At 41.6% G+C, this 27,664-nt stretch overlaps 2 protein-coding genes across 5 annotated transcripts in view; one reads left to right on the top strand and one right to left on the bottom strand.

The window, feature by feature from the left end:
- LOC108100907 (neural cell adhesion molecule 1) overlaps nucleotides 1-27,664 on the bottom strand; it is a 67,772-nt gene that overhangs the window by 12,002 nt on the left and 28,106 nt on the right. For 2 of the 3 annotated variants that reach the window (XM_043208394.1, XM_043208393.1), the window contains 10 exons: nucleotides 23,631-23,757; nucleotides 20,884-21,001; nucleotides 18,784-18,877; nucleotides 18,550-18,663; nucleotides 17,943-18,146; nucleotides 16,797-16,942; nucleotides 14,402-14,546; nucleotides 4,428-4,558; nucleotides 3,243-3,402; nucleotides 464-566 (listed from right to left, as the gene is read on the bottom strand). In XM_043208394.1, the coding sequence (XP_043064329.1) occupies nucleotides 464-566; nucleotides 3,243-3,402; nucleotides 4,428-4,558; nucleotides 14,402-14,546; nucleotides 16,797-16,942; nucleotides 17,943-18,146; nucleotides 18,550-18,663; nucleotides 18,784-18,877; nucleotides 20,884-21,001; nucleotides 23,631-23,757 (1,342 nt within the window). Of the gene's footprint in view, nucleotides 1-463; nucleotides 567-3,242; nucleotides 3,403-4,427; nucleotides 4,559-4,651; nucleotides 4,739-14,401; nucleotides 14,547-16,796; nucleotides 16,943-17,942; nucleotides 18,147-18,549; nucleotides 18,664-18,783; nucleotides 18,878-20,883; nucleotides 21,002-23,630; nucleotides 23,758-27,664 lie in introns of those variants that run through there. The other variant, XM_043208395.1, reaches the window with a different exon arrangement.
- On the top strand, nucleotides 7,646-12,237 carry LOC108100989 (protein strawberry notch). Of its 2 annotated transcripts, none has more exons than XM_017205164.2 (3): nucleotides 7,646-10,076; nucleotides 10,145-11,324; nucleotides 11,383-12,237. In XM_017205164.2, the coding sequence occupies exons 1-3, from the start codon at nucleotides 7,646-7,648 to the stop codon at nucleotides 11,921-11,923; spliced, it is 4,152 nt and encodes a 1,383-aa protein (XP_017060653.2). In that variant the 3' UTR covers nucleotides 11,924-12,237. The 2 variants fall into 2 exon arrangements, with proteins under 2 accessions (XP_017060653.2, XP_017060645.2); XM_017205156.2 differs by having other exon boundaries at nucleotides 10,142-11,324.

The raw sequence follows: 27,664 nt of genomic DNA, 5'->3' as shown, positions 1-27,664 counted from the left end.
ACATTCCCGTTGTCCGTTCCGACTAAATCCCAGCATCAGCGGATGCGATGGATACGGCAAAGCCAGTTGCACATTTAAAATGAATTAAAATCAACAATTTAAAGTCCGGGAAAGCGAATAACAAAACGTGCGGCAAACAAAAAACCGGATAAAAGAGAAAATCCCAAGGAACGGCTACGACAACAACAACAACAAAAAAATATATAGCGAACGAAACAAAAACAAAATATTGTTAAATTTTCTCACATTTCCTACAAAATAAACAGCATTTTCCGCTACGCACACACGCGCCCGCACACACAATCACAATCATTTGTCAATTTTACAAACTTCCTTTCAACAGGAAACCGGAAGCAATCGCCTACAACACAGCAGAAAACGTTTATGAGGGCCAAAGAGGGGATGTGGAACGCCGAGGGGGAAATCCAGGAAGTTTTTAAATTTTGTTCTTGTTTGAACTTACCGCGGTGGCGGATCGGCTTGAATCTCGCACACAACCTCCACTGTTTCGTCCTTGGAGGCGCCAATTAATATCACGCGGTCGGAGTGCTTGCAAATGGGCGTGTCTGTAATGAGAAGATTAAGCCAAGTAAGAAACAGGAGAAATTACAGACACCTATAAAATTTAAAGACATTCAAAATTATATGGAAATTTATCGAAAACTTAATTAGCACCGAAACTATTTATGAAGAGCAAAAGCAACTTATTTTGTATTTTTTACGTACTTTAAAATAATAGTATATTTAGAAGCAAACTCTCTATTCACCAATAACTTTGTGAGCCATACCTCTTACATCTTTAAAAAGTAAAGCAAATAAATGTCATTCAAATAGGGTCGTAAATTATTTATTCCCTATAAATTTTGTATAAATCCGAATCAGCAGATTCGATTCCCCCGAAGCCCTGTTATTGCGAAATCCCACTCTTCCATTTTATTTTTACTCTCTACGCACCTGTTGAATGACAAGTCAGATACCTTATCAACTGTAGGACAGTAAAATGTCCTGAAAATCGTTGGGAAATGAGCCAGAGCATTCGGTTTGTGTGGGCGTGGTTGGTGAAAAACGCACAAAAGTGATTTAGACAGCGGGGACCGACCGAAGGCGCGACGCCTCCGCATCAGGCTGTCAGTCAGTCGGCGGGAAAAAGGGTCGCGAGGTGGGAAAATGCCGTTGGAAAAGCCTGCCGGTGGAGGGCCGCCTTTCTCGTTTACGGGAAATTAATTAATGTGGCAACATGATTTAGTGCTTCCCAGGTAAATAGGCGTTCCATAAATGTTAAAGGATTATTAGCTAACGGCACACGTGGCGTATGTGTAATTTGCTGTCGTCGGCGGGCTGAATTTTTCCTCCTGCTCCCATTTCCTCTTCCACTCGCACACTTTTGAAAGCAACTTAAATTTCTGATGAATTGTTTGTCTTCAAAACTGTACACAAAAACCAAGGGGCGTAATTAATTAGCCGGAAAATTACGCCCAATTCTGGTATCCTGCTAATGCCGTTTTTGTTGGCATTATACATTTGAGAGGGCGGAAAGTATGTGGAGTGATTACTTAGACGCTTTACTAATTAAGCAGTACTTTTGGGGGAGTGGAGGCGTGTGGAGCACACAGAACTGACCCAAATTGTGAGGAGAAATTCAATAAGATCCTTTGGGTGAATTCCCCTGGCAACACGCAACAAGTAAAACTCTCTACAAATATGCTATTCAACATAAATGCCAAAAGTTATTTAACCCAAATTAGGCCGCATTAAGATTTTCGTTTTATCTATGGCTTCCTTTTATCCCTTTCAATTACTTGAATCAATTATTATGTACCACATGCAATGTTTAATTATAACCTTATGTCTGTAATAGTCTCAGCTTAGGCTTATCATCCAAGTTATGCATTCAACTGACATGGAACTGCGCTCATGTGGCTCAATCAGCAAGGAGCCTAATCCCAAATTTATGATGCACAGTGCAAAATTGTACTTGAGTTACATATTACTAATTGCTGTTATTGAATTATGGTGGCCTTTAAAAAAATATAACATTTAAATAAAAATAGTTAGGGAGCCCCTTTTAGCACTTCTAAAACAAACCAAAAACCAAACAACTAATTAAGTGCACCTAGAACCTAGTAGTACTGCTTTCCTTCTAGTATTATTTCTTAATTAATTTGAGGATATCAAATTGTATTTTCCAGTGCAGAACGTGTGCAAGAAGCCTTGTCGGAGACACTGGCAGTGGGAACATCCAACCACTGCGATGGCGGCGCACTCCATTTAATTTATGGCTCGCAGCAATGCGCCTGTCAAAATATGAGTGTCTGTGTGCGCAGTACTTGAGTTGGAGCGGCAATTTGTATGGCTCAGAACGGCAAAAGGAAAAACCAGTGCTGGCTACATGTGTATCGCTCAGAAGCAGAACACAGTTGCACTTCCAGCTAAACTAAGCCAGTACCCCCGGCTCATTACGCGATGATGATCATCATAATCACCATCATCATCATCGTCGTCGTCGTCGTCAGCGTTGTCGTCCTTCTCCTCATCAGAACAGGCGTCTCTGTCAAATTGCATAAATTTGGGCAGGATGAAGGGCAGGGCGGCAACATTTTTGGCTCCATAAGTTGGGCGTGGTAGCAACTTTTCGCGGGCTGTTAAATTGAAGCATAATTCCGCCTGCAGTTGCAGCTGCTATGAAATATGGCCAAAGCCAACGCATGTGGCAAGCATATGAAATTCGCAACGGCAACGCAGACAAACGAAGCCAAGGAAAATGTTGTATTTATGCAAAAAGCGAAATGAAAAATATTTTTTTTTTCGCAGCCTTGACGTGGAAACAGCGCCAAGACTCCCCAGCTGAGTTGTAAAATGAAAACGGACCCAAAACAGGGAAAAAATAAATAAGAGCTGCACCAGCAGCAGCAGCAAAAGCAACAGCAGTAACAGCAGTTTTTCCCGAAGAAGAAAAAGCCAAATTGCAATACATCAAATGAGTTGTGACTGTGGGCCAGGGGTTTTAGCCGGGGTATGACAACTGCGACGGCTGCAGCCCTGACTTTATGATAAGAAAGCAGAGAACAGACGAGCTCTACTCCGAGTTGCATGGAAAATGGGGGGGCATGCAGCACAGCATTCCCAGATAGATGATGCATTCAAACAAAGTGCCGCTTGGCAAATTTATGCTTAAAATCGCTGATGCATCACAGTTTCTGTTTAAAGGGTTTTCCGGTTGGGGATGAGGCAGCTCTACTCACATTTCACTCGCAGTGGCAGCTGATTGCTGACCGTCTCGCCTTCATCGTTGATGGCGCTGCACGCATAGTTCCCGGCGTAGTGCTTCGTAATCTTCTGCAGCACCAGGCTCTGATTCGAGCGGATGACCCGAGCCGTGGTGTTATGCTCCAGATGGATTCCCTAAAAAAAAAGACAAGGCGATTGTAAGTCATCATGATACACAGAAAAAAATAAAATTATAATTAACACTGCCTAACACTGCCAGCAAAATAAAATCATAATTAACACTGTCTAACACTGCCAGCAAAAACAAAGTATATTCAAGAGGAACCGAGCACTTATAACCATTCTTATTTGAACCTCAGAAAGCTTAAATCTTTTTACTGAAATTTAAGGTTTATAACAAATTATACTACATTTTTAAAAACTCTCAATTATTTTTAACCCACTAATCAAGTAACATTATCACTGATACTTTCACCGCAATTTCTCTAGTTAAATCAGTCTATTCAGTTTATTGTTTTGAGTTTCTAAATCTGTTAATCTATACGTGAAACTGAACTAATGCAGTAATGGATCATTCAGCCATACTGACTGCCCGCCTGTAATCCGTTTTAAAACCACTCGGGTTCGAATTTCAATTTGCCAAAATCCGCTAAGCGCATCCGAAAGGCAAAAATGCACCAACACATTCGCCAGTAGTGCCAACATGCATGCTCCTCCACTTCAGTCCCAGTGGAGAGGAAGTGGGTTTTCGGGTTGGTTTGCGGGATGGGAACTTGGCCTGAGTGATTGCCAAGCGACTGCGGATTGCAGTTGAGCGACGGCAAAATCAATGCCGCAAATCCCAAAACTATTTTACCCAAAATGGCACCATCCCTCCCCCAAACTACCACCACCACAATCACCACTACCACCACAGTCCTCCGGCGAAGAGACCACGAGAATTGAAATGAGCAAATGCAGATCCATGCATCCAGGACATCGATGGCGGCGACTAACTGAGGAGCAGGCACCTCAACGCATATGCAACCTGCCACGTTATTGACACTTAAAACTAGAACCCAATGCAAGGAGTCAGCCGAGCAGACAGCCCGGGATGCCTTTCAGTGGTTTTTGGGCCCGGTTCCGAGTGGATTGGTGGCACCCGGTCCTTGTCCGCCCGGCTCACTTCTCATTTCTTGTCGGCTCGAGATGCGACCTACATTATGCAACCACAACAGTTTCCGCCATTGAGGATTCGATTGTACGTGACACTCGAAGTAAACATCGTCGCCTTCCTTGATATCATCCGGTGTCAAAGTGGAGCCCAAGCGTAAAGTCACCAGGGGAGGATCTGCAAAGAAGAAGAAAAGGAGTCAGTTTGCTATTCAGTTGCTGGTGGGGGGATATCAAAAGTAATAATAAATCGTAATTTTGAATTAAATACCCATTTGTTTAGTAGTATCACGTAACTTATGGAGTTCTTTATTTTTAGAAAACTTTTAATTAAGTTAGTGAAAACAAAATTGCCATATGTTTTTAAAATATACATATATATTTTTTATTGACAGTGTGACCGTATATTAAAAAATCTCTTAAATAACAAGACAAACCCTCAAAAAAGGAATAACCAATAAGGGTATCCTTTTTTTAAGAGCATTTTTTATCAGTTAAGGCAAAATTCGGAAAAATGAAGCAACATTTTTGTGTAAAAACCATCATAAAAATTATTCCAATTTATCTGTTTTCAAAGGACGCAAAATAAGTAGAATTAAGATTTCTCAATGTATATAAATCCTTCTCATGTTTTTTAATTTAAATCTCTCCCTCCCTTTTTAAGGTCATATATCTTCCTGTTTAGCAACCGTCTTGTCATCGACCAAATCCCGCACACTGTCATGATCAAGCTTATTTAATAGTTTTTGCAAATATGAGCGATTTAGAGCAATAACTGGAACAAAGTGAAGCATCAGCAGAGAGTTATGAGGACACAGCTTCGACATTCCGCCCATCGACCGCTGTTTGCCAACATGTGTTGCCGCTTAAGTCGTTTGAATTTGCTTAACGAGCCACAAACTTTGCGACAAACAGAGAGGCCAAGAGCATCAAGGACAAGGAGCCCACCACCAGGACCAGGAAAAGGACCAGAACCAGAACCAGCACCAGGACCAGGATCGGGACAAGGACAAAAACAAGAAGGGGGGCGCACGTGCCAACCTTAATATTGTTGAGTTATTGGCGGCCAAAACCAAACGCCGACAGTCAAGAGTTGGGCAGAACGGAACCCAAAACCAAAACCAAACGCCAAGCCAAAGCCAAAAAGTTCCCTTCCGCCTGCTGGAAACTTTAGAATGGCCTGGAAAACTTTAGACCGGCTTGGGTGGCACTGGCGCTTTTCTCGTCGCCCACTTAGTTCGCCGGGTTTTTCTCAGCCCGCCGTCTGCCAATCAGGCAAAGTGCCCAAAGGGCTGTGAAAACTCTTTCGCTGGAAAAGTCGCGACGCGCATTTCCGCACACATGTTGCAGGCCATTTTGTGATTATCATTTACAGTTCCGCCAAGGATACCGTCGCCCTACGTCCTTTGGCCCCATCCTGCCATCCGTTTTCTTTGGCCCAAAACGGCCTTCGATCGATGGCGGAGCGGAAGTCAACGGTTGCCTGGAATTTATGTGCAAAGTAGGGGCTGTTGTATTATGGCAACTGCCTCGCGGGATTTGCCAGGACTACAAACATTAAAGATGTTTTGGCTAAGAATTTCAAGAACATTTTTACCTGTATTGAAAAAACAGAATATTTTTTTTTTTTTTTAACCATCCCCACTCTCCCCTACACATTTTTAAATTATTTTGCATACCCATTATTCATGACCTTACATAAAAAGTTAATTTAATTTCAACATAATTAATGGAGCCTTATTCCAATATTCTTTTTAGAGTTTTACAAACTTAGCTTTTAACACCCGTTCAGTGTTATAAAATGCACCAAGTAGGCGTTGATTTTTCAACACAAATTTGTCTTTTTTGGACTTTGTCATCTGTCAAATTAAATAGGCTGTGCAAAATATTTAAAGGCATCGTCAGACGAAAGTAAAACATTTTGGTCATTCACTAAGTGTGTTTCCTACATTACAAATCAGTGCAGAAACTATTACTATAACCATACCAATAATTGAAATCAATAAACCCAAACGTGAAATAATATCAGTGTACGTCAATTAAGTAAAATGCCACGTAAAAAAAAATCCGCTGATAAAAAAAAAATCGTCGAGGTTGAGATACAGCAGGAGCCGATGTCGTCCAACAGCAAACGGGGACCTAAGTTAAAGAATTCTAATCCACCTGGCAGTAAAGGCTGGGAAGGTTATTCAAAATATGTGAAGGCTCCACAGGCGAAGAAAAAGGCACAGGAAATGACAGAAGCCCCTAAGAAATATGATAAAAAATATAAGGAAGCGTTACTGCAAACAGCCACCTTTTCTAAGCAAACAAAGGATACCTCAAATATCTTTGATACGAGTAGCATTCTAGGGAAGAAGCATAAGGTGAGTCAAAAGGAGGTACAGGTACTTAAAATTTTTGAACCTACTTTGCCTTCACCGCCACCATTGACCACAAACTCTAAACGTAAATCGCATAAAAAGCGCAATGATGCGAACAAAGAAAACTTGACGGATGAATTGCTAAAAGTTCTTCAGCCTCAAGAATCTGCTCAACTGGCGGAAGGATTTGAAACACCAACCACTTCGACTCCCTGCCACACTGGGCTTCCTTACTATGACCGCCTCGATGAACCGGCTCAAAACTTTCAAGATATATGGTCTGATAATGTCGTTTCGAAAAAATCCCACAAGAGAGCATCAGCAACTGTAGAGTCGGACAATGAAGGCAAGCGAGAGAAGAGTACTACTTGGGGATCTGAATCACGTGCAGATGACAACTTAACCAAAAGCAAGAGGAGCCGAAAGTCTAATGAAAAGGTTGACCCTGGCAAAATACTCCATTTCACCATTCCCAAACCAAAAGCTGTTAAAAAAGTTAAAGCGGATACCGATGATTTTATTTTTAATAAAAACGAACACGAGAATTCGAAAGGAAAAGTAAAGGAAAACGGTATCTCTTCTTCTGATGGAAAGAAAACACCCCAAAAACAAAAGGTTGACCCAAGTAAAATTCTAGCTTTTACATTTCCGCAGGAAAAGCATGTTAAAAAAACTGCAGCGGATAAAAATAATTCATCTTACAATAAGAACGAAAGGAGAAGGTCTAGATGAAAAAGTCAAAAAAATCATCATAAAAGAACCTGTAGTAAAGAAAAAACTCATCCCTATTTATAAAATCGAAAAGCAGATTCCCGACATAAGGGAAACAACCCAAAAAAAAAATTGTTGCCAAAAAGATTCATTCTCCGATCAAAGACGATGTGCATGCAGAATTGGAAAACATGTTTCGCGATGATCCGAAGACTAAGCCGGTGGAAAATGAATTAAGTTTCTTAGAGCTCGATAAGGAGACTCTAGCTAAAACTCAAGGGACTGATATAAAAACTGAGTCAGATCCACCAGAATTTAGTTTCTTCGGTCCTAACGCAGGATTGGATGAAAGAGATGAAATTGATAAACCCCTGACTGATGATCTGGCATTTCTGTTGGCAAGTGATGAACCGATGGCAGAAGCTTCTCAGAAAAAGCCACCCAAACTTGTGGAGCCACCTAAACTTGTTCATCGCAAGGAAACCGATGCTGAAATAGAAGCACGTCTTCAAGCGGAACTGGACTCCTTACCAATGGTGGAGGCGGAAATCGATTCCACCGAATCGAACATTGAATCAGTATTTAATTCTGAACCACAAAAGAAAGATACTGCTTTTAAGGAACTGATAGAAAAACAGAATCCACCAATTCCAGTTGCAGCCACCAGCAACATTCCTTTAAATATCACGCATGTGGTAAATCCTAGTGTTTTTCAAGTACCCATCACAGTAGCTTCAAATCAGCACCGCCCTTTGCTCAATGTTCCGATAGTCACAAGTGTGAAGGGAGTCCAAGGAGAGGATATAGCCGTGAAATATAGCACTGGACCCGATGGCCTGATCACGAATGTACAAATGGTGGCACCGCCGATGCAGTTGTCTCAGCCAAAGGCGAAAGCCAAGGAACTGGAGAGTTTTACGGCCAGTCAGCTACATCAGATAATGCAAAGTGGTCAGCCCTATTTGAATTTGCCCATGACCAGCTCCGGGGGTCTGGCAGCTACGAAGGATCCTTTAATGGCCAGTGATGGTGCTATTCTACCCGAGCAAGCTGTCGAGGATGAGGAAGTGGACTATGAGGAAATCGGAGTGGCCGATACCTTTGCAGCCTATTGGCCAAGTAAGTTGAAGTATGGGAGGGCCCATCCGGATCCGGTGGTGGAAACAGCTACCTTGTCTTCCGTGGAACTGCCCGATATTACCTACGAACTGGCCTTACCCTCGAAAACCAAGGACTGTTTGAGTGCCCTGCAATTGGAGGCAGTTATTTATGCCTGTCAGGCTCATGAGCAAATCTTGCCCAGCGGTGAGCGAGCTGGGTTTCTACTGGGCGATGGAGCTGGAGTGGGAAAAGGACGAACCATTGCCGGGATAATATTTGACAATTATGTAAAAGGGAGAAAACGTGCCCTTTGGGTCTCCGTATCCAATGATCTGAAGTTCGATGCTGAACGGGATCTCGCTGATATTGGAGCCCATGAAAAGGTAAAAGTGTCTGCCATTAGCAGGTTCAAGTACAGTCGCATCGATTCCGAGGAGAATGAGAACTTCAAGCGGGGTGTGATATTCTGCACCTACACCGCTCTCATTGGGGAATCGGTGACTGCCAACTCCAAGTACAAAACTCGTTTGCGACAGTTGGTCAATTGGCTGGGCAAGAAGTTTGATGGAGTAATTGTATTCGATGAGTGCCACAAGGCGAAGAATCTGAGTTTGATGAATGTGGGTAAGTCCACGAAGACGGGAACTACTGTGCTGGAGCTGCAGAAACTGCTGCCAAATGCTAGAGTGATTTATGCCTCGGCCACGGGAGCCAGTGAGCCAAGAAATATGGCCTATATGGTGAGATTGGGTCTCTGGGGACCGGGAACCTCCTATCCGGAGTTCTATGAGTTCGTGAATGCTGTGGAGAAGCGGGGCATTGGCGCCATGGAAATAGTGGCCATGGACATGAAGCTACGAGGAACTTATATTGCTCGCCAGCTGAGTTTCAAGGACGTGAGTTTTCGCATCGAGGAGGTGCCCATGCCAAAGGATTTCCGTAAGGCCTACAACATGGCCGCTGAACTTTGGGCCGAAATCAATAAGAGATTCCAGAAGGCTTGTCGTCTGATGTGCGTGGAAAACCGAGTTCAGAAGATCATCACCTTGCAATTCTGGTGTGCCCATCAGCGTTTCTTTAAGAACCTTTGCATTGCATCGAAGGTCAGTCATGTGGTCAAGATGACTCGCCAGGCCACTCGAATGGGCAAAGCTGTGGTCATTGGCCTCCAGTCCACTGGGGAATCTCGCACTCTGGAACATCTAGAGCGTAATCATGGAAAGCTAAACACCTTTGTCTCCACTTCCAAAATGATTATCCAGTCGTTCGTTGAGAAGCACTTTCCAGCTCCCAAACGCGACTCCTTTCATCATCTGCTAAATACAGGGGAATTCGAGCCGGAAGCTCGCTCTCGACCACCAAGACCCAAGAAGGCCAAGATGAATTCCGACTGGTTCGATGACGATATGGATGCCGAGGCTGGAGAAAGCGATATCGAGATGTATGCGAACAGCTGGACAGGAGATGATCGCATTAAAATGGGACGAAAGCGGCGGGGACGACCACCCAAGGTGGACAAAGGTTTGTAGTTGAATAACTGATTATTTATAATTGTAAGAATTAACTTATGAATTTCTTTCTAATAGTAGAAAAGATCACCATGCAGGAACGCATTCTGCAGCACTTGTGCAACAATATGAGAGCCCAGGATAATGATGGCGAACCCACCTACACCTTCGACAACACAAAACCCCAAAAGGCAAACATCACCGAACTGGATGTGGAGCGTTGTATTAACTCACGTGAAATGCTGCTGGAGAAGATCGAGATATTGGGTAAAAAAATGCCGGCCAATACGTTGGACAAGCTGATTTCCGAGCTGGGCGGCACAAATTTGGTGGCCGAGATGACAGGACGTCGAGGAAGAGTTGTTCGCACGGAGTATGATGGCTACAAGTTTGAGCCACGTTGCGAGAACAACTCTTCGATGGATTTGGTCAACTATCGGGAGAAGCAGCGTTTCATGGATGGCAGCAAGCATGTGGCCATTATTTCAGATGCGGCCTCAATTGGAATTTCCTTGCAGAGCGACAAAAGAGTTTCCAATCAGAGGCGTCGTTTGCATATCACTCTTGAATTGCCTTGGAGTGCCGATAGAGCTATCCAACAATTTGGACGCACCCATCGCTCCAATCAGGTTAACTCCCCTGAATACGTATTCGTTATAACCAATTTGGCTGGCGAAAGGCGATTCGCTTCCACGGTGGCCAAAAGATTGGAGAGCTTGGGAGCTCTTACTCAAGGAGATCGTCGTGCCACCGATGCCCGTGACTTGTCCCAGTTTAATATCGACAACAGCATTGGTCGCAGTGCCCTGGAGAGTGTGATGCAACAGTTGACCGGGGAAAAGCCACTGGATAGTGCCAGCATACCGCCATCCTATAAAGGCGACTTCGCCTACGATTGCTGTGTGGCCATGACCGGCGTGGGAATGCTCAATGTTCGCGAGGAGAACAAGGTGAAGAAGTTTAGCGTCGAAAAGGATACAAATAACATCACCAAGTTCCTCAATCGCATCCTGGGTTGCCGTGTGGAGGTCCAAAATGCCCTGTTTAAATTATTTCTGGACAGGATGTACTCGCTGATTATGCAAATGAAGCGCACGGGACGCTTCGACATGGGTATTTTGGATTTGGATGCCCATGGAGCTAGTGTAAAGTCCATAAAGCTAATGAGATTTATAAGGAGCCATGCCACTGGAACAGCGGCCACCGAACTTCACACCGTGACTGTGGAAAGGGGAATGTCCTTTGAAACGGCTTTGGCCAAGTGAGTAGTGAGTTTAAATTAATTGTTAATCATATCCCACAAATATTTATCTGCATAGATATCGAAAGGAAGGTCAACATGACAACGATGGCTTCTACATTCTACAGCAGCTGCGCCAAAACAAGAACTCCTCTATTTTGTGTCTGCAGGCAAAGTCAAGTTCCGCAGATGGCGGACCAGGAAAAATAAATTTACAGATTTACCGACCAAACACAGGACCCCAAGTGCGATTGGAGACTTTGGCCTCGATCTCCACCAGATATGTGAAGGTAACGCCCGAGGAAGCGCAGGATTTCTGGCGTCAACAGTACGATTTCTGCCTGGATAGGTGCTCTCATATCTACTGGAATCGCAGTTGTCCATTTTCGGCGGGATGTGAAGTGGGTTTACGAGTGCGAACCTATCACGTTTTGTCTGGCTTGATGTTGCCGATTTGGGATCGGATCGAGCTGATTATCGAGAAGAACGAACACAAGATACAGATCCTACGCGTGAAGACCGATGTGAACAAGAAGATTGTGGGCACGGTGGTGCCACACGCTGTATACGATGCCCTGGTGGCCGATTTGTCCTCGGACTCCATCGTGGAGAGGCATTAAAATGACACTGCTCCCTAAAACGCAAAAAAATATGTATGGCAGCGCCAGCTTCTATTGCCACTTTAAAAATATCAACTCGAATTGTGGCATTCAGTGCAATACATGTGGCGTAAGCTTTCGCTTTTTCAAAATGCGGGGCACGCTCCACCAGCCACCGAGGAGCAGCCCGCCATAAACAATGGCCACAAAAGCACATACGGGAAGACACTTACAGCTCGTCTGCGTGCGTGTGTGATTCATATGTATTGTCTGCAGTGCTGCGGGGTATGCTACAGATGCACTGAAAAAAAATAAAGATACTCCAGACCAAAAAATTACTTTTTATTGGGTGAACATATATTGAAGTTTATATTCTGTCATGAAAAGTTTGGCCAATTAAGATTTTAAATAAAACAGTTGCAATATAAATTGTGAATTTTGCAATTTTAATGATATTGCATTTTTTGTTGCATTTTTGACAGTGCTTCTTCCTTTCGAATCCTGCACACTTGGGGGAATCTGTGGAGTGTCTGTGATTGCATTGCATGTTCTGTCTTGTTTCCATTGCTAGGAGACCAACTAAGGCTGCCCCTCTTCTCGGTTACATTATAAATTTTAAAACGAGCCAGTGGCACACATACAATACCCAACACATTGCGAGATATAAACAAAATTATACAATGCCAGTTGCTGGAAGGATTGTGGGGTGTGGAGCACGAGAAGAAGGGCAACGCGTGGCATAAAGCATGACCAAATGGCCTTGGCAAATGTCATGCCTAAGGAGCCAAAACGCAGTTGGCATAATAACTCACGCGTGATGCAGATATCGTATTCCAGCCGCAATGCCAACAAAAACAAAGACATAACATAAAGAAAGCCAAGGCATATAAATTCACTCGGTGCCCAAATTAAAACAAACTGGAATTTATCTGCCTTTATGAAATGGGAGATGAGGATAACTCAAAAGGAGTTATGGCAACCATTCTTGCGAATTTTACTTGTTAGAAGTTTGCTTATGCTAGTGGAAATTTAATTGACAATATTTAACTAAACAATCCCAATTAATTGTAAAGTTTTCAGCAAGCGAAAATATGTCTGATTCACAATTATACACTTGATTTTAGTTGATGTGGAAAATTAACACATTCGAGTTTCTAATATATCTTAAGTGTCTTAAAAGAAAGGCTTTTCAGGAAATTTATTTTCCCAGAATTGCGTAGCTTAAAAACTTTCTTTTATTCCTGGTTTATAGACATTTGTTTCAAGTGCTGTTGGAATACGGAAATTTGTGAGAAAATGCAAGAGACCATTCGTTTCTTAGAGATTTCACGGAAAACACAGTGCCTGCCCCAACTTAAGAATTTCACAAAAACACAAACATTTGCGCACACACTTATGTGTATATGACTACGTGCCGATCATAAAGTTTATTTGCGCCAACGACGCAACAAAAAACAACACCGTGAGGACGGTGCGAAGCAATGGCAATTGCTTTAACGTGGCCAAAAAACAAACAAATAAAAAATAATATTCTAAAACATAAAATACGAGCCGGGAAAGTATGTGTGGCGCATAAAAAATATAATCACATTACGCCATATACACATCTATATGCATATCCGCACAGACGAAATTCGTTAGGCGCAGCCCAAAAATGTTCTCAAGGGGCGTGGCATTATCACAGATTGAAGTAAAGAAAATATTCATATTTTAAGAAATGAAAAGCAAAGAAAAGCCGTAACACGATGGCCTTGGAAACCGAGAAAAGGAAGGGAAGCAGGGAAAAATTTTGGCCACGCCAAACATGGCGTATACGTAACGCAATTGAGTTCGACTCGCTTCTCCCATTCCGACACTTTTGTTTCACACTTTACGATGTCCGCAGTATTTGCCCCGATGGTTATTTCGGTGCTATGGAATACGAATTGAAGTGGCTTAAAGTGGGACTTACAATTACTGAGAGATTTCATTAAATTTGCAGGTAAAATCCGATGGCGGCAAAACAATTTCGGACGCAGTAAGCGAGCTCCACTTAAGGCCTACTTTTACAAAGTTATTTTTTATTTATTTTTATTGGAACAGGGCCGCAGCCAAAGTCCTTCATTTAATTTAAGCGACTGCCATACATTTTGTTAGCCCACATATTTCATTTGTGCTTCGCCCTCCTTTGATCCCCTTTTTACCGGCCGAAAGCTACAGTGTTTTGGCCCTTTGGCAAATTATTCACAATTTGTCATTTGTCTTTGATTTATTTGCATTTTAAAGGCTTTCAACGGCAGCGATGGCGATGGCGATGGCGACATCGCCGCCGTAATAAATTTCAGCCCGGTCTTGTTCGGTACCCAGGACTCTGTCTACCTTTTTGGTAGCCTGTCGGCAATGCCTGGCTCCGCGTTCTCCCACTTGGGCTTCCTTTTTGGCCTGGCGCTTCCTTCGGGAAGCCTTGCCCCACCACGTTTCACTCATACTTTAGACTTAAGCACAATTTGTAATACTTACAAACGACATTCAATTTCCACATGGTCTCCAAATACAGGCCATTCACATTTGGATTTTCCGCACGGCATGTTATCGATTTGCCATCGTCGTCTGTGGTCGGCACAAAGCTCAGTTCGGAGCGTGTCGAGTTCTTTGATATGTCGTCCTACAAAAAAAAAAAAAAAAACGCAAGAAAAAAAATTGGATAAGAAGAAGAAGAAAAGCAGAGAAAATATAAGAAAATGTTTCTGCATTAATTAAGTTTTCCCGCCAACCACGACTGAGACTGTGGCTCAGACCTTGCCTCGAGCTAAAGTTCCCTTTTTTGTTGGGTCTCTTTGTGCTTTTTTGTTTGCAAATTTGTCGAAATATTTTATGTTTGCAATTTAAAATTTATTGGTATGTTTGCTTGGGTTTTATATGCCACGTGTGGGCGTCTGCGTTACACTGTGTGTGTGTGTGTGTGTGAGTTAGTGTGTGTGTTCTTGGGGTATTATAAATTTAATGGCAGACAGGGACAACCAACAAAAGGCGTCACACAATTAGTCGAGCTTCGTCCGCCGCCGTATAGTTGGCATGGCCATAAAGTGTTTTACCCCAATACCTCGCTTTGTTAGCAGTTTACACACAGCTCAAATCGCTGCGAGGCAGGGCTTCTGCCAGATATGTGATTCGGTGTGCGGGTTATTGGCTTCGGAGGGTGTTAAAGTGCCGGCAGTTAGCGGGAATATAAATCCTTGTCTTCGGTAGCGTAATATGATCGATTGGATTTTATGCGAAGCTATTTTCGGTCGTTTTGGGAGACCCAAGAAAAAAGGACATAGCGTGACCACTTCAGAAAAATAATTGCAGAAATAAGTTACAATTCAGAAAGCACTTTAAATTTGTAAATTTATTTTTTTTTTTAATTGTAGGTAAAATAAGTTTTTTTTTTGCCAATAACCACGCTTTAGAAACTTCCCTTTAAAAAAGGATTCGAGCAATATTTTCAAAACACACATTATTCAACGTTCTTGATTCCGTTTGCAAGCACCATTTCAATTCGTTGGCTAAACTTCTCAATTAGACCGTCGGCGGGGCTTTGATTAATGCCGGGCTGCTCCGCAGCTAAAACACTCCGCCTGAGACCACCCAACCACCCACAATCAGGGGAAAAGGGGGCCAGACACAGACATATATTAGAAACCTCAAAGTAGGGTACGAAAAGGCATGTAAAACATGTGGGATGGCAAGACATCGAGGACATCAGACGGCGGGGATTGCGGGGGTGGGAAGGTAGTATGCCGCATTACGGCAACTTTATGCTACATGAAAACTACTGAAAAACATTTCCGGTCTTTAAAAACATTGGCCCAGGAGCTGGCAAAAACGGCAAAGCAATCAGCGTGTATGCATATAAGCGGATAGACATGGACATAAACTACGGGCCGGGTCAGAGAGGCCCGGGTTAGGATATAGCCAACCAGGACTCGACTCGAGGTCCCGACACACAAAAATGAATTGCAACAAAATTGCGCCAAAACTCCCATAAATTTGTCCAAAGTTGAAGAGAAAAAAGCGAAAAAAAATGGAAAACAACAAGCAGAAAAAACTAGTTTGCTGTACCAAGGCTTTGAATACTCTTTAAAAATAGCTTTAGTCCTAGAAAGAAAATAAAATAAACTTATACTCTTTGTATAAAAGCTTGCCCATCTATGTTTAAGTTCTTTATGTTGATTTATATAAATATACCACCTTTTATAGTCTAAAGTGTAAAATGGCATAACTTTTTGAAAACTTTACAATGTTAGCAGGTATCTAGAAATATTCAAAGTAACTACAAAAGAGAATGAACTCTGAAAAATCGAGGGATAACTAAATCCGACCAGGTTGCTGGACTGCAAATTGCCGTTGAAAGGGTACAAAAAAAAAAACAAAACAAAAAAAAAAGGTGGGTGGGCCAAAGGAAAATGCAAAGCGGACTAGAATCGTTTGTGTATTGTGGAGTTTATATCACATTATCTGTGTTTATTCTAACCGAGTTGTGGGATTGGCTGGGGGCACTGGACTAGGACTCAGCTGCGAGTGTGAACCACGCCCAGGGACAACAAGTGGGTGGTTGGGTTCCTCTTTCTGGTACTATTTCGTCTGTCTCTGCACTATATATCCTGTGTGAGTGGAGTGGAGTGAAGGAGGGAGAAAGGAGGGGAGTGGGTAAGCTGGGTGGGTCAGGAGTTACGAGCTCCGTTTGTTTGGCATGACTGTGCAAACACAATAAGTTATCGAGCTGAACGTGAGTCAGTCAACAGCAGCAGCAGCAGCAGCATGGAGCCAGCCAACTACCTGCGTCAATTGCGGTCACTCCATTTCATTCCATGGAATCGGCCGAGTATATAGGTATATATCCACCATCCACCATAACAACGCCCACACTCACCTTTGTGCGTCGTAATTGCCGTTTTCCCTTGTACCAGGTGATGATGGCATTCGGCCGAGAGCCAGAGGATTCGCAGGACACCTCATAGCGACGATCGGCAATCATAGAGCTGGGTGGTTCCAGGATTCTCACCACCAGAGGCTTCACTGTAATTGGACAGGTAGAACAGAACAGAACGGAGAACATTCAATTCAATGCAATTGTAATTAAAACTGTTTACCATAATATTTCATGGTCTCATAATTGCAGTTCGTTTTGTATGGCAATCATTTCAGGGACCCCCCATTACGTTTATTTACCAGGTTTGTGTGTACTTGTTGTGCCAGCCGTAGTATCAACAACAATTTGTGTCTATTACGACTCGACAGCTCTCAAGTGCTGCACTTCCGGGCAGGATTATGACTTTGTCCGGCCTTCCGATGCCGTGTCTGCTGCTCGTTGAAACTGGACTTCTTGGGGCTCCTGGTGCATTCATTATGTTTCACGTGGACGAGAAAGTGGACTTGGATGGAGGGAAACAAGGCACGGGCTTCTGGGAACACGACGGCCTGACATTCGAGAGTTGACGCCCCCCATCGACAATGTTGTTCCCTCCAGTTAGCATATAATTATTTAACGGCCCTCATAACGCTGAATTAAACCTTATGACAGGTGGGTCTTGGTCAAAAAGGTGAGCTGAAGAACTGCCTGTGTTGTGTTTTCTAAGCTTGAAATCTTACCTAGCACGAAGTATTAATTTAATGGAAAGCTACACAAAATGTGTCTCCAAATGAATAAAATATATTAAGAATAAAAAAATAAAATATATTCGAGTAATTATTTAGAAATTTAATTTAATAATTTTAAAGTAAGAAAAGGATTTCAAAATGTACTAAATCTTCTATTAAATCTACTTCTTAGCATTTTAACACTCTGCAAAAAAATGGCAAACCTTGAAAGTAAACTAAAACTTAAAGTTCTTTTAAATCGTTTGGCTTCAATCGTTTGTTCTAAATACTCCTCCTCAATCATTGTAAGTAAACCGGTCCTTTTAGCAGTAAAGTATCTTGTGGTTTTCAATCTAACCCAGGTTAACCCTTCGGTTTCACCCCAGACTTTCAACAAATGCATTAGGCCAAGGGAGCAGAGCCAATCAACGCTACTTACAGTGCATATCCAGTATGAAGCTCTTCTCCTTGGGCTTATCTAATTGCGTATTCAGTGCCTGACATGTGAATACGGAATTCAAATCGTTGCGCTGTACCGATGGCCACAACAGACGGTTCTCGATAACATCGCCGGAATTGTGCTCGTTTTGATTGTCGACGAGCAGTCCATTTACGAGCCAACGGACCTGCGGTTGCGGCCGACCTATTGGGATAACCCAAAAAAAAAAAAACAAAACCAAAAAAAAATAATGGGGAACAGGGAGTTAGTAAAATGGTAGTAAAAACGAAAAATGGTGCAAATTAAAAAGTCAAGCTTGAAAAAATACCACAAGCCAAGCCGAAGCTGAACTCGAAGCCAAAGCAGTGAAAGCCAAAGCAGACTTTGTGATATTTTCATTTGCAGCACTTTTCCTTCTGCGATGTATTTTTTTTTTTTGCTTTTGCTTTTTTGCCGGTCAAAGCTTTTAAGGAAATTAACAGGAAATTGTCTAGCCGAGCATACGGATATGGCTCGTATGTGTTTTTGTGGGTGAGATGGGAAGTTTATATATGTATCGGGGTATTGGGGTTAAGTTCGTCTTTTGTAGTCAACCAGCTCAACTTACCGCCCACCACACGACAAGTGATAACGATATCATCGCCCTCCTGCTTCGGCCCCAATTGAGTGCCATTCAGCACTCGGCCCCAACGGTCCAGGATGATTGGGTGCTCCGGAAGTACTAACGAGACAAACAGATGGATGCAGAAACACAGACACAGGATGGATACGTTTTACAATGACGCTCTCTCTCGCTCATGAATTCAATTCAAATGCTTCTTCATTGCGGGGCAATACTCACTTATTACTGACAAATTGAAACGGAAACTTTGCGTTTGACTGGTGCGAAAATCCACACGACAGCGGTAAATACCCTGATCATGTCGCTTGATATCCTGCAAAAATGGTAAGTTATTATTTGTGGTTTTGTGTTCTGATGCAAGCGGCTAAACGGTGAATTAGCATGCACACAATCACCCAGCAAAACCCAGTAAACCTGGTTGGCTGACTGCCCAGCCATATAATTTTCAATTATTGCATGACACTTGAGCTTTTGCGGTTTTCACTCAACTGGACGAAAATGCTCTGTCACTTTGCCTGAAGAGTTTTTGTGGGCTGGTCCGAAATCTAAGTAGTTTTCAATAAATACAATTTTGGGACCTATTGTTCTTTTGGTTGCTGCGCACAATCTTCTCTACAAACGAATTTATTCACTTGTTTAATTATTCAATTGAGCAAGTCCGTTTACCGTTTTTATGACATTTTCTGGTCAAACATATCACAGCAAATCAAATAAATCGTTTTGCTTAATGCAATCGTAGAGTGAGATAAGGAAATTTCATTTGATTTCGGTTTATCCTTCTCCGTAATAATTGTCGTTTATGAACAGAAGATGTCATAAAACCATTAATATTTCGAAGAAGAGAATTGTTGTGAAATGAAATTTTAAGTTTACTTATCACGGATTAAGACATGATTAAAAATTTGTAATGAAGCTCAGTCTGGCGCAAACTATTAATTAAGTAATTCGCGAAAGAGGGAAGCCCTTTTAAAATACTTTTTGATTAATTAATCGCGGCGAGACTTTTTGACCTGATTTTTCTTTGATTTGAATACGACTCCTCGAAACCTAACACTTTGATTGATAATATTGATAAAGGACGTAATAGCACCCATCGTTACATGGCAACCACTCATAGATCCTTGACTCCTGCATTCGTTTGCCACTCATAAATAGCGTCAAGTTAATTGGCTTGCAATTGAAACGCAATTAAAATTCATTTATAAGCTCAGCCCCCAAAGCCGCACCCTGCAATCCCAGACCAATTTTAGCACATAATTCATAAGTAAGAATTTTTGCAAGACTCCTCCTGTTTTGGCTCGTCCTGCCGGCATTGCAAGGACCCTTTTCGCCATGCGGATTTATGGTGGCCGCCTCTTCGTGTGCATTTCACATTCATTTCGAAAATGCAGCTCGTTAACGAGCCCCCGAAGCTCCTGGCCCCAAACTCGCTGTTTATTGCTTAACTCACTTAAGACCTTAACTAAGTTGGCCTTTAAAAAGTCAAATGCCGTGGCGGGGCAAGGAAATCCAAGGCGAGACGATGCGATACGACGAATTGAAGTAGCGAAAACACATTGCATAAGTACGGCGCTCGTATCTATGTATTGCATGACAGAAACGCTAAATCAAGTTATCTGTAAACATGCAAGACATTAATAAACATTTCGCGTGCGCCAGGCAATTTAACAACTTTTGATATCTAAATTTGTTTTCCACATTCCGTTCAGTTTCCTCAGCTCTTCTTAGCCGTGTTTTCACCATCGCCGCTTCCGCTAGTTGATTCCTTCTCTTTTTGGCCAATTCTATTTCTTTCTTTCCGTTTTTGATGTGTTTTTTTCTGGTACGCATTTCAGGTTTATATTTAATGTACAACACTCTCTCTGCGTCATTGGATTTATATCGCAAATTGCATTTGTCGAGCAAAAAATATTGTTGAAAATCTAATATGCATTCAAAATGAAAGATGCACTTCCGATTTATTTATATTTGTATTATTTCTGGCCAACCTGTTTAAATGAGAATACATTGTGCTATTTTTATTTTTTAATCAGTTTTTTGCTTCCACATTTAGTTAGCATTTTCTGGTTTTGCATTTATTTATTTAAAATGTGCATTCATGCTTAAACTTTTTCATTTTGACAAATGACCCTGGCCAGCGGCCCAAAAAAATCAGCAGAGAATGCATCTTTTCAGTTGCAGTTCGATTCAATGCATTATTTAATTCCTGGTAATTTGAAATGTTAAATCCCCGCATTTGTTTCATTATCACGCCCCATCCGCACCGGCACACGCAAGCTAATGGGTATATGGATTCACAATCCCACGGGTAAATCTCACCTTAATTTCCAAGGTTGCTGGCTGCGAGTCAAAATGGAATTTGGCACGTGAGCCAAAAACCTCCGGTGCTGACCAATGTCGGGGCTGGTTTCTGCTCTCCTTATCGCGCACATCGAAACTGTGAGGGGGGAAAAAAGGAAGAAAAACACACAAAAACATTAAATAACAGGAAGCCTTGAAAAATACCCGCCCATGCCCCATTAATATTTAATGTGGGCGGGCCTCGCGAATTAAATCAAGCCCCTAAAATTTTCGTCCAGCTCGGAAATTAATGAAATCCATAGCCAATATAATTCAACCTCCTCTCATCCCCGCTTTTCCCCTTCCCCTTTTCCGGACACCACTGAACTTTTTGCACGAAAATTAGCGTAATTTATTTTGGTTTGCTCATTAGGCGGGGTGAAAATTCAGGAGGGGTAACAGCGTTTGTGTGTGAAGCCTTGCCAAATGCAATTTATGCGCTGCAGATAAAAAATATTTTTTGTTTTGCTTTTTAGGCATTTTATGCCTCAGATTGCTCTGCGCATTCAAGCCTTCGCTGCATTTAATGGGCTAAGTTTATATTTCCTGAGAGTTTCGAACTTTCCAAGAGCTCCCATATTTAAAAGACAATATACTTGGGAATAAACTCCAACGGAGATAAAAAATTCACATAACAAAACGCAAACAAAAATGTTTTATTAAGCTGAAGTTCGGCTTAGCCATTATTTTGATTAAAGTGTTCTTTTCAACTTAGCGAAGCAAATAAATAAACAAGCAAAACACATAAATAACAAATACACAAGTGCCTAAAGCTTAAAAACTCCACTCATTTTTAACAAAATTTATTTATTTAAAGCGCCTCACTTTAAAGGCAAATAATTAAAACACCTGAAATGAAGCCATTTTTACGTTGGTTTACGCTGCATTTAATTTGTTTAAAGCGGACTCTACCAATTAACATTTTTTCATTTGGAGCGTTTCGGTGGGGAAAAAGTGCTTGGGTGCCTCAAATTTGAAACCAGACTGAGGTCTCTCAATCAGAAGAGGTCCTCACCCGCCACTCTGACCCTCTGTCTCTGTCTCTATTCAATGGCTCTTTCGCTTTCAGCCAAATTGTTGCTGCTGCTGCTGTTGCTGCTGCTGCTGCAGCAGTTGCTGTTGCTGTTGCTGCTGTTGTTGCTGTACCAACTGCGATTGCAGCCACTTTCGAATGTTTCTGTGGCGGGCTGAGCGTTAAGCGCCCTTTTGTATGCAGCACACAATAATTTATGCGGGAAGCCGTCGAACTTGCACTCGTTGCAAATGCAACAACTTAATTGCGGCACGGCCAGCAGCCGGCTCAAGTGGAGCAAAAGCACGAAGGCTCTCCCCAGCGTTAACCCAAATTTTATTCCGCCCGTTTCGCATTTTTTTTCGCCGTCCTTTGCGACGCCGTTTTAATTAAAAACTAAAAAACAGTTGCACTTCGCTTAAATGGCATCCACAGCGAGAGTGTGTGCGAAAGCGAAATTGCTGAGCGAATGCCCAACTTAATAATAGTTCTCCGGGAGCCTATGCAGCAAATGTTTATGGCTAAATAATACGCAGTGAACGCGGCTGCCAGTAACGCGACTGCATGCAAATTGAGTGTAATAAAAATGCACCGACGGCGAAAGGAGGAAGGACGAAGGACGACGAGGACGGGACAGGAAATAAAGTGCACTGACTGATTGAATTTGGTAATACCCTGAAGACAAATCGAGTTGGCCTAACTGACAGCGGCAAAAGTAGCAAGTTAAATTAGGGTGGCTTTAAAGTTAAAGGCACTTTACAGATTCTATAAACACTGGGTATATAGCTTTGGAAGTCGATTAAATATACAATTTGGAAACACTTCATGAATTTATAGTCATATTTAGAGATCTCCTTAAAAATTCCGGTTTTTATAGCAATCAATAGACGAAAATAAAACCTTTAAAATAAAATAGAAACTTTCTACAAAAGTTTAATGTTTTATAGGGCTGCTAGGGTAGTTCAAAATCTTTTTTAAACTAAATAAAATCCATTTTAATATGCTCAACTTTTCCGGAACACCCTGAGATACCCTTAAGCGAAAGCAAAAGCAATTATGTAGAGGAAAAAATCTTTGGTTGACAACTAAAAGGCGCAACGTGGCGTGAAAATGCCGTGAATGCAATTAGAAGCTAACAGAGTGCAGGTTTTCAACCAAGGGACGTCAATTATGGCCACTTTATTCTGGAGCCGACTTCGTGTGACCCGTGATCTGACCTGCGTTTACTTGGCCGTTTCCCGTAATTTAATCTTGGCTCAACTTGAACATTTTCGCCTGCACATAATTCCTGTGGTTTCTCATGCCCCGAGGTTAATCACTCTAAATTAGGTAAACATAATTAAGTTAATACCCAGGCGCAGACAGGGGGAAAACAAAAGTCAAACAAAAAAAAAAAACACGAGCTGAAACAAAAACAGGTGGGGACGCTAAGCTAAATCACACATCCTGCTTACGCACACTGGCGCAGACGCAGGCAAACACTGACACACACACACAGGCAAACACACACGCATACTTAAAGAGGGGGGAGAAATCATAGCATACTTATGTGAGTCGAGTCAGTGCCCCAAACGATTTAAAAAGGTAGCAACTCTCGAGACTCTCGTTTGCATTTAATTATATGTGTGCCTAAGCCGAGACAATGGACCAATTGAGCCCTCAGGTCGGACTCAGAACTCAGAACTCAGGACTCAGGACTCACTAAGGGACTCACCTATAGAGAGGTATGCCAGCATTATCGCGGAACCAGAGCACCATATACACATTATCCAGTGGCTCCGTGATGGGGCAGGGCAGTGACACTGATTTCCCCTCGACGGCATCGATGTCCTTCGTTTTCACTGCGGTCGGTAAACGTTTCGGTTTTTCGGTTTCGGTTCCAGGCAAATTATGTTGTCACGGTTTTTGTCCGGTTTATTTTTTTTTTTGTTCGGCATATGCGGTTGGCCAGCATCGCAGCAGAAACAACATCATCATCATCATCATGAAAATAGAAAATAAATGCGTAAAATTTGTTAATTAAATGTTCCATTTCTCTCCACCATCTCTTGCCATCGCATGCGTGGCTGGCTCGTTTCGAGTAAAGCTTTTAGCAATTAAATGTTGATGGCGGCTTAATTCCAACGTAATTACAAATGCGTAAATTTGAGCCGTCCTTTACGGCCCCCCAAACGTTCCGCACCCATTGGCTTAGCAACTGCCTGCGGGTGGCCATGTTTATTTATTATGCATGTGCAAATGCGTGCACCAACGTATTTTTTTTTTTTCATTTTACTCTTTGGGTTCGACAGGCTTTTAGGCCCTTTTATAGGATCAAAACTTGCAAAGCTCAACAAGCAAAGTTAAAGTTTGTGTTGGGCGAAACAAAAACCATCATCAGGCAAATTAAAAAATCAGCAAATACAGCTGCTTATAAACAGGCCACATTTATTATGATAATTAATTGAAATGTGTTACACTTAAAATATACGTTGTAGTTCTGCAACATAAATCAATTACTTAAACTCTTGGTTAATTATAATAGCTTCTAAATGTAGTATCTTTATTTTGTACATTTAACAATTGCAACCAAAACAAAAAGCTTATTTCAGGATTTATTTTTTTACAAATGCAGCATTTTAAGAACTAGTTGACGTATCACTGCATTTATTAATCTTACTAAGTCAGCAGAAATTAAATTGTTTCCCTCTTAAATTCTCCTATTTTATGGCTTTATGCGGCGTTTTAGCTGCAACAACATTTTGGCATTGAATCAAGCCACACAAAAGCAAAAACAATTGCTGTCACATGTGCTGCGGCTGCCACCGCTTTTCTTGTTGTTGTTGTTGTTGTTGTTGCTGCTGTCCCCGTCATCTCATATCAAATGTGTATAGATAAAAGTATGTATAAATATAAATAAAAATGTCTGCGCTGAAAATATTTCGCATCATATCAAAAGCAAAGGGGGCCATAAAAAATCGTTGTAACATCCTTCATATCGCCTCCCCCTAAGCCTATCCCCTTTCATTTCTCTTTTTTTTTTCTTCTGTTGCTGCTGCTTTTTCCGTTGACTTTATGTGTAAATATGAAAAAATGTCATTTTATTGCCACAATGCGTCGAAATTTTGTGAAAATTTATTGCGCATACGCAACGTTGTACAATAAATATGCGCTTAAATGCCCCCCAAATGTATGAGTATGGGTAGGGGTGTGAGTATGAGATGGTGTGGGTGTGTGAGTATGTTTTATGCTTTCACTGTTTGCTTAGCACTGCCGCCTTTGTGGACAGAGGCTGGGTCACAGCAACACAACCAGCAGCGATTCAAACAAAAAATACTCGAAAATCAAAAAACGTGTAGAAGGTCCAAAGCATTTCAATGCCTTTGGCAAGTTGCTGCAGTTTTATTTTTCTTATATTGCTGACAGTTTTCTTTTCGAAAAAACGTAGCCTAATGGACATTTTAATATTTAAAAGAGGCTGGAAATTGCGTTGACCATTTATGAGTGCTCTAAATAAGATTGAAATATTTGAAAGTTAACTTACAACAAATTTGGACCAAAAGCCATTTTACATTTCATAGATTTTAAAAATCAAGTTACAAAAATTCTTTATAAACTTTTCATTAAGCTTCATCAAGACTAAAATGTTGTGCAGACTAGGCCAAAAAATATAAATGTTCCAAAAGTTGAAATTTATACTCTAGTCGAAATGAGTTTTAGGAGATAAATTTTAACACATAAAAGAGAATTACTAATAAAACCCAAATTTATTATTTATCTCAAAAAAAGAGTAGTGAAATCTTTTCATGTAACAATGTATGTATAAAATCTTCATTTTTTTTCAGGGATAGGTTAAACACCTTTCTGTGTGTCCATTAGTCTGACAATCTGAACTCCTTGCCATTTTGTGCGCCAAAGTACACCAATGCGTTTTCTAGGTGGTGGTAAATCAAAGAAATGGTAGGACGAAATGCATAACGTTGGCTGCATTGCTAAACGACTGGAAACCCAGCTCAACCCTTTCCTGGCAATTTTCAAAATTGTCTGCTATGCTCTCGCCTTTTTTGGCTGCATTTTTGTGTCGCCTTTGGTTTTGGCCTTCACTTAACTACAGCAGCCAGCTCGACAGCTCGTGCATGTTAAAAGCTATTTAAATATGCTCTCTTTGAATGTGTTGATTGGCTTACTTGGGCTCTCTCGCATCTCGGGATGCCATTCCTGACCTCCGACCTCCAACCTCCAACCCCCGATCCCCCTCAAACTCTCCACATCTTTTGACTTGACTGGCGTTCGGTTTGCGTTTGCTTTTGGCTCGCCTTGACTTGGCTGCTGACAAAAATGGAAAGAAAAGCCAAATGAAATAACAACGAACATAGATGGTGAAGTGAAGTGCTGGGAGCTGAATAACCTTTTTGCATGAATTAACCCAATAAGCATCGACGGCTTAAGTGATTTGGCCTATCGAGATCAAAGAAAGCGATTATCAAAGTGAGTGTATTCGGTGGAAACCATATGATGATGAACAAAAAAACTTAGACATGTTGAAATTTAAAAAAAAAAAATTATTTTCTCTTTTTTAAGTCTTTAGAATTATATTTTTTAAATTTTTGTAGAAAAAAGAAAAAAAAATTTACCCATTTGCCAAAGGAAAAGTTTATCATAACCTTAAAGGCTAATAATGCAAAGATAAAGCCGTTTGTTACTACACTTCAACGGAAGGCTGTCAAATTGCAGTATTTCGCAGCAATTTGTAACCTCATCTACCAGGAAAATCCGGCTAGTCTAGGGTTAAACTAACCTCAATCAGTATCAGCCACCGCACACACACACACACACACACACACACACACAGAGATGCAATCACTAGACGCAACAGCCACCACAATGCTACGCCCCATCACATACCAGGCCAAACCCGTCACCGCCCCCAAAAGCCCCTCGGCCACGCCCACTGGTAACACCCGCACTCAGAAGCTTTCTGCTGATGCAATTTCAAATGCAAAACTTTAATGGAATTTTGTGTTGCCAGTGTGTGTTTGGGTGTTTGTGTGTGTGTGTGTGCATGTGTGACAATAGTTTTGCACAACTTGACGCACTTGCAACTTTTATGTCAAATGCATTTTGCAAATATTTTGTTGCATATTTCGAAGTACATGGGCGGCGACTCGGCACGAGGATTAACTCCTTGTCAGCCAGTCTAATTGATATTTAACAAGGCGTCTCTAGCCGCCCAGTTATTTCTATTCCCAGACATAATTGCCGAAGGGCCTCGAGCCCTGCAATTAACTTTAATGGTAAACTTAAACATGACGCAACTACTGCCACGACTTTCTCCAACTCTTCAATTTTTGTTATTTTCGTTTTTCTTTTTTTTTTTTGCCATGCCTGGTGACATTAACACGTCACCAGACTGAAGCACTGCGGGATGGCAGGTAATTGTTTACACTGGCATTTTTCGATTAATCGTCGGCCTCATTAGTGGTGAAAATTTTTATGGTGACCCAGGAGGATTTAAGGCAATTGCAGTAAGCGAGGGAGTTGGCATGAAACTCATATCCCAGCGAAATAGTCGTTACTTTGGGATACACTAACAAAGCAGAAAATGATAGGCGAATAATAATTGACTTATAACAAAAAAATTATCTAAAAACTTGTAACAGTTAATTTATGTTTAATAAAAGCAATTCGTTCAACTTGATTTTTCTATTTTTCCTATTAATAAAAAGTTGTGATTACAATATATATCTGTAGGACTTAAACTCTGACAAA

The sequence above is a fragment of the Drosophila ficusphila genome, unplaced genomic scaffold (assembly GCF_018152265.1).
Source record: "Drosophila ficusphila isolate 14025-0441.05 unplaced genomic scaffold, ASM1815226v1 contig_436, whole genome shotgun sequence".
Lineage (NCBI taxonomy): Eukaryota > Metazoa > Arthropoda > Insecta > Diptera > Drosophilidae > Drosophila > Drosophila ficusphila.
This window is presented reverse-complemented; position numbering and strand designations above follow the sequence as displayed.